Source organism: Typha latifolia, chromosome 10, assembly GCF_019914945.1.
Source record: "Typha latifolia isolate L0001 chromosome 10, TyphaL0001v2, whole genome shotgun sequence".
In the NCBI taxonomy this organism is placed as follows: Eukaryota; Viridiplantae; Streptophyta; class Magnoliopsida; order Poales; family Typhaceae; genus Typha; species Typha latifolia.
In genome coordinates, this window is record NC_133095.1 from 8,482,738 (window position 1) to 8,488,842 (window position 6,105).

The 6,105-nt window shown below is 37.9% G+C and overlaps 1 protein-coding gene across 1 annotated transcript; it reads right to left on the reverse strand.

The window, feature by feature from the left end:
- Positions 1–2,761: 2,761 nt before the first annotated feature.
- On the reverse strand, positions 2,762–4,415 carry LOC140796727 (uncharacterized). The gene is made up of 3 exons (XM_073149807.1): positions 4,075–4,415; positions 3,856–3,985; positions 2,762–3,604 (listed from the first exon to the last, which is right to left on the reverse strand). Exons 1-3 carry the CDS (start codon positions 4,202–4,204, stop codon positions 2,950–2,952), a joined length of 915 nt encoding a protein of 304 aa, XP_073005908.1. The 5' UTR covers positions 4,205–4,415; the 3' UTR covers positions 2,762–2,949.
- Between the last annotated feature and the right edge of the window lie 1,690 nt (positions 4,416–6,105).

Below are 6,105 nucleotides of genomic sequence, written 5' to 3' on the forward strand. Positions count from 1 at the left end.
TTGCAATTTGGTACCCAGAGATTTAGTAAATTGCTGCCACAATCTAGATGTAAATCTAGGGTCCCGATCAGAGGTGATGGATACAGGAGCCCCGTGGCGAGCAAAGATCTTATCTCGAAATAAGGTAGCCCGCTGCTCCACTTATCACCATCACCATCATCCGCAATATATCGTATTTTCATCCCAGTTGCAATTCGAATATGTAAAGATTGTAAGTACAAAAAATATAGATCAGGGAGCTATGGATCGATTCCACTTAGTTTCATAATTTTCTGACTACAGGAGAATATTTGGTGAATATGTTCTCTCAGTTGCGTGGACTGCAGGATCCAGATCTTGGAGAAATTGTTCCATAGCCTATCATTGTTATTGTACGTTGTGTTCTCACTATTGCAGTTGTACATCATTGGTTCTTCACCAATTGGATGTTCACAATGCTTTTCTTCATGGTGACCTTGACAAAGAAGCTTATATGACTCCCCCTCTGGGATCGTCGTAAGGGGGAGACTAAAGTCCATCATCTACATAAGTCTCTCTCTGGTCTCAAATAGGCATGTCATAATTGGTTCTCCAAGCTCTCTTCTATTCTTCTTTATGCTGGCTTTATTCAATCACAAGCAAATCATTCTTTATTCACCTCTTCGCATGGTAACTCTTTCACTACTATCTTAGTATACGTCAATGATATACTTTTGGCAAGCAATGGTATTACGGCTTTTAATAATCTCAAGGGCTTGTTGAAAAATTCAAAATCAAAGATTTTGGTCTTGAAGTTGCTTGTTCCAAATCTAGAATTTTCATCAATCAATGTAAATATGATTTAAATATGCTATCAAATAATGGTCACCTTGGTACTCGTCTAGCATCCCTAGGGAACAAAATTTGAACAAAATTTGAAGCTCAATGACTGGGATGGTGCTATACTCTTTGACCCTAGTATATATCATCAACTAGTTGATCGTCTTATCTACCTCACCATTACACGGACAGGCATAGTTTACTCAGTCAACATCCTCAGTCAATTCATGCATCAACCAAGGCAACCTCATTACAATACTGTCATACATGTTCTACATTATATTAAGTCTTCTCCAAGTCAAGGCATTTTCTTTTCATTTAAATGCAATTTTCATGTCTCAGCCTACTCAGATTCCGGTTGGGCTAGTTCTCCTATTACTCGCAGATCCAACATAGGTTTCTTTATTAAACTTGGTGATAGCCTAATTTCATGGTGAACAAAGAAGCAATCTATGGTTTCTCGTTCTTCTGCTGAGGCTGAATATCAAGCTATGACCTCTACTAATTGTGAGTTAGTTTGGCTTAAAGCTCTCCTCAAGGATCTACCTGTGTCCCGCCCTCAAAGAATACTACTTTACTACAATAATAAAGCGGTATTACATATTGCTCACAATCTTATTTTCCATGAATGGACAAAACATATTGAAATTGATAGTCATGTTGTTCGAGAAAAAATTATTTCTAAGCTAAACTTATTGTTGTTGCTCGTACTTCTTCCTCAACTCAGCTCGCCGATATTTTTACCAAGGCTCTCGGACGCAATTCATTTCGTCATTTTGCACACAAGTTGGGCCTTACGGATCTTCATGCGCCAACTTGAGGGGGAGTCTTACGATTGATTTTAATACCTTGAAGATTGATAGATTACCATATGAAAATTATCATCTGATCAAGATTATGATTTACTAATATATCAGGCAATATTCTCTTTCCTTGTATAGTGTAATTGGTACTATAGATTTTGTTTCCTTGTTTTAGTTTTCCATGTAGCCATATATAAGATGTAATCATAGCTATGATAATATATCAAAGAGAGTATTCCCTTTTCCTCTTCTTCTGAGTCGTGTACTTAAATTTTTAACAATGTTCTTGCCGAAGGGCTTGCAGAACTCGACGAACTCCTTCCCCGTGCACTCTCATGGCAGGTTGCGAAGGTGAAGTGCGAGGTGAAGCACATCTTGAAAGCTAGGGTTTCCGTAGTAATCAAAATGGGCGAGTGCGTGATGCAAAGGTTAGGGTTAGGTTTAGAATTTTGAGGAAGGATTCAGAACACTAGAAAGAGAATCAACTTAATGGGAGGTTATCTCTTTGTGATGTAATTAATTAATTAATTAAAATAAAGAACCTCATAATTTGGTGTTCCTCTTTAAATTATTCGTATATCAAATACACAACAATGGTGAATTTTATTGGTAAACGTTATATTAGCCGTCCAACTCTGACAATCTGGGAACTTAAGTCAGCACACAAGATATATAAATAAATCCCTCCAACTGCAACTGAAGCAATTACCATTAATCTCAGGAATTCTGACAAAGTAACACACGTGATCTCACTTTAAAGTACAGAACGACCTTTAATAAGTATACTACTGCTGTTTCAGGTTGGATTCCATGTGATACACAGCTAAGTCTTAACAGGCATAGGTGTCCATGGAGCCTCGGCCCGACCGGAACTAATTGATCACCAGAGTGGTGCAATTACGGGTAAGATATAAAACAAAGCATGCTCTAAACTACTCATTCCTGTTGTAAAAGATTACCTGAGGAAATGTTCGCTATTTTCATGTTTCATGTCCATCAGTTACTTTTATTGACATATATGCATGTACAAGTTCACTGCATATGTTTCCCCCTCACGTAGTATGCAACTGTTACTAATTGACTGCATTACTTCACGTGACCAAGAGAGTGAGGGAGAACGATAGCTCAGAACAAGCTTCGTAGATAGAGACAGTTATACCTAATAAATAATTGGCCCACAAACTTTTTACAAGGTCAGGTATATACAAATTGTCACAAACCTTTAGTCATCCTGATATTTAATATATTCCTTATAATTATGGATGTTTCAGTTTTGGTAGTTCCTCGTTGGGATATTTGCCTAGCTAGAAGCCTCAAATATTTACTTCGGGACTGCTTGACGAAAGGATTAATAATCACCTTGGAGTTGCTCCATCGAGCTGCCACCGCAGAAAGGCTCCATGAGCTCGAGATCGAAGGCTGCAGTGCTGTAGTAGGTGTCCAGATCTAGCCCCTTGGGATTGGCCCCGTTGCAGTCAACAATGCTAGCCAAATCCTGAGATTGCTCCTGCCCATTCCCTTGTGGTAATATCACGTCGTGTTGGTTCAGAGTTTCCAAAGTCCCGGCAACATTACCCCACATGTAATTTTCATCCATAAATCTTGGCTGGTGGAAGGATAAGGAGGATATGTTTGTATAGTTTAAAGAAGAAGAAGAAGAAGAAGAGGCATTCGTGAAGTCAATGGGCATGGTGTCCTTCATGGGATGATTTGTTGGTGGTAATGTAACTATCGGTGGGTTCATGTCCATTGAGTTGTTCTTCATTTCAAAGCTCTTACTAGGGGAACTAACTGTGAAGGATGTGGTAGATGTCTGTGAGTGGTCGAAGAGAGAGAGTGTGGCTGCAGCATGGGTGCTATAAGAAGGCCTGGAAGTAGTCATAAGGTTATGGGTATTGGGATCCAACCCTTGAGCTATAAGCTTCTTTTTTATACTTGAGTTCCAAAAGTTCTTCACCTCATTGTCTGTCCTCCCTGGAAGATGCTTGGCTATCTGAGCCCACCTACATTTACCAAGACCACAACGAAAACCTTGAAGGACATATCCATTTGCTACAACAATAGTATGCAAGAAATAAAGAATATATGGTATAAGCTGAATAGGTTGTGGAGTGCTTGACGCACTCACGTTAGTGCATCGATATCTGTACATATGTAATATATGAAAGAGATAAATACCATGTCTATGGAAGATAAGTGCACTAAGAATTATCCTTGATGAAGACAAGCATGCAAGGATTAGGGTTTTATGCACCTGTTGCCAAGGATCCTATGTACGTCTACGATGGTTTTCTCTTCTTGAGCTGAAAAGGATCCCCTCTTGAGGTCAGGCCTCAAGTAATTGATCCACCTCAGCCTGCAACTTTTACCACACCTCTGCAAACCTAAAATATGGCACCAAAAAATAGCCTAATGTAGACGGATACAGGGTTAATTAATTAAGAGAAATTTTGAGAAAGATCTAGAGAGATACCAGCTTGTTTTGGAACAGAGCTCCAGCATCCATTGCTATGGGTGGTCATGTGTTTGATGAGCTTCTCATCTTCCTCAGGAGACCACATTCCTCTCTTGACCTTTTGCTTGCTGCAACATGGGTGACCCATCACCAGTGACTGCAACTGCAGTCACTGCTTGCACTAGCAACCAGTGATTCCAACTGCCCTCTCTGTGTCAGGGTCTTAATCTAATATAGATTTTCCTGTCCACTTGAATCTCTAACCATGATGCAGACAAAAAGTTTTACATGGTAAGCACTTTAGTTGGACATGGTCTTGGACCAATGTCCAAAAATTGGAATAAGAAGCCAAAGCAAAAGAGTCCTGTAATCTTGAAATGCCTTACTTTTTACTCGATCATGAGGTTTATGTCCTAAAACAAGATATATAGGATTCTCTAGAGTTTTCTTTTGATCTCTCTCTATCTCTCTCTCCCCTATGGAGAAGTAGCGCTATTATTGAAACTGCTCCTACGTCGTTCTCTTGGGCTCCAGGGAAAATTGGTGGTGTCCAAGTATCGTATTTTAGAAAAGAAACAGAAGAAGCACGGCCCCGCGTTAATTTCTTGTTTTCTTTTGTTTCTGTATCTACATCTGATCATTTTCTTCAAAGTATCTTTTGTTTCTGTATCTACATCTGATCATTTTCTTCAAAGTATTTCTTCCACAGAGAAAATACAATTTCAACTTTGCTTGCTTATCCAAACGTAGTTACCCAAAAGATGGGAGATTCTTTCTTACTTTAAGAACACACAAGATATAAAAAGAACTATTAATTGTGCTAGCATGCATTTTGAATATAATTCGTGCTGTTTCTGCCCAAGAAGTGATAGGACAAAGAGACCAAATGAGGAGATGGAAAGCTCGGTCAACTTTGTTTTCTAAGAGAAAATAGATAATGTGTACTTGAGATACCATAAGATATTCGGCAAACAACAATAATCATTTAACAAGTACCTACTTAGCCTTCCTATGTAGTAATTACATATGATGTCATCTGACGGTTTTATTGCTTTTACCTACCACAGGTCCAGAACCCCCTCATTCTAAAAACCTAATGAACTGCAAAACTAATTCACAGCAACTGCTTTTAATTTCCTCCCTTTCGTCAATCCTCTCCGCCTTCTCCCAGTTGGAATATTTCTACTTGTCTAAAGAGCTTCTATTGATCCATTTACCGACCTTTTTATCTCTAAAAGAGGTATTTACTAAAATTACATAATTATTATTATATACGAAATTTCGTTTACCCATCCTCCTATGAACCCTATCCACGTCAGCTAAGACATGCTCGGCATCTTGTCACATCATCTGCCGTATCTGTTGGGAGTCTAATAATATAATCAAGAAAAAAATAATCATAGAGCAAGAAAGACAGATTTTCATCCGAATTTGGCAAAACCCATGAAATCCTATAAATTTTACTATGTAGAAATTTATAAGAGCTAAAACTTTATAACGGTAAACTAGTGTATTGATGTGAATCAGGTCTGATCGGATCACTTCAATGGGAGATTAGACTCAATGGATTGAGTATAGTTATCTTATTTGTTTATTTAGTTTAGTTAGAATGTTAAGATTTTATTTAATTAGCTAAATCCAGCTATGCGCAGTTTTGAAAAAATATTCGTAGAATATTCTATAGAATTAATGGCCAACCTCCAGATCTACAACTTTGGTATTCACAACTTCTCTTAACGAAATGAAGGATTAATCCGAGAAAGATAAAGAAGACTAATTTAGTAAGTTAGCTAGTTTTATCTTATTGTTTGAATTTCAAATAAATCAGATAATCCGTATGTGGATCCGATCCGTTATAGATTTTTACTCCTATAAATAGGAGTGGAGATGTATTGATAATTATATAAAAGTGAATAGAGAGAAATCTGAGTTTAGCCAATTATTATTCTCGTCCTTATCTTTTCTTCATTAGCTGTTAGATTGTCTTTATTTTTATAGGAGTAGATCATAACCGTAGATCCCCTTCAAGCATCCAAACCCTAGCCACCT

Coding starts and splice junctions, on each gene's coding strand:
- LOC140796727 (XM_073149807.1), bottom strand. CDS start 4,204: ATGGGTCACCCATGTTGCAGCAAGCAAAAGGTCAAGAGAGGAATGTGG. Junction 3,986..4,074: donor CTCTGTTCCAAAACAAGCTG/GTATCTCTCTAG, acceptor GCCATATTTTAG/GTTTGCAGAGGTGTGGTAAA. Junction 3,605..3,855: donor CATAGGATCCTTGGCAACAG/GTGCATAAAACC, acceptor TGGTAAATGTAG/GTGGGCTCAGATAGCCAAGC.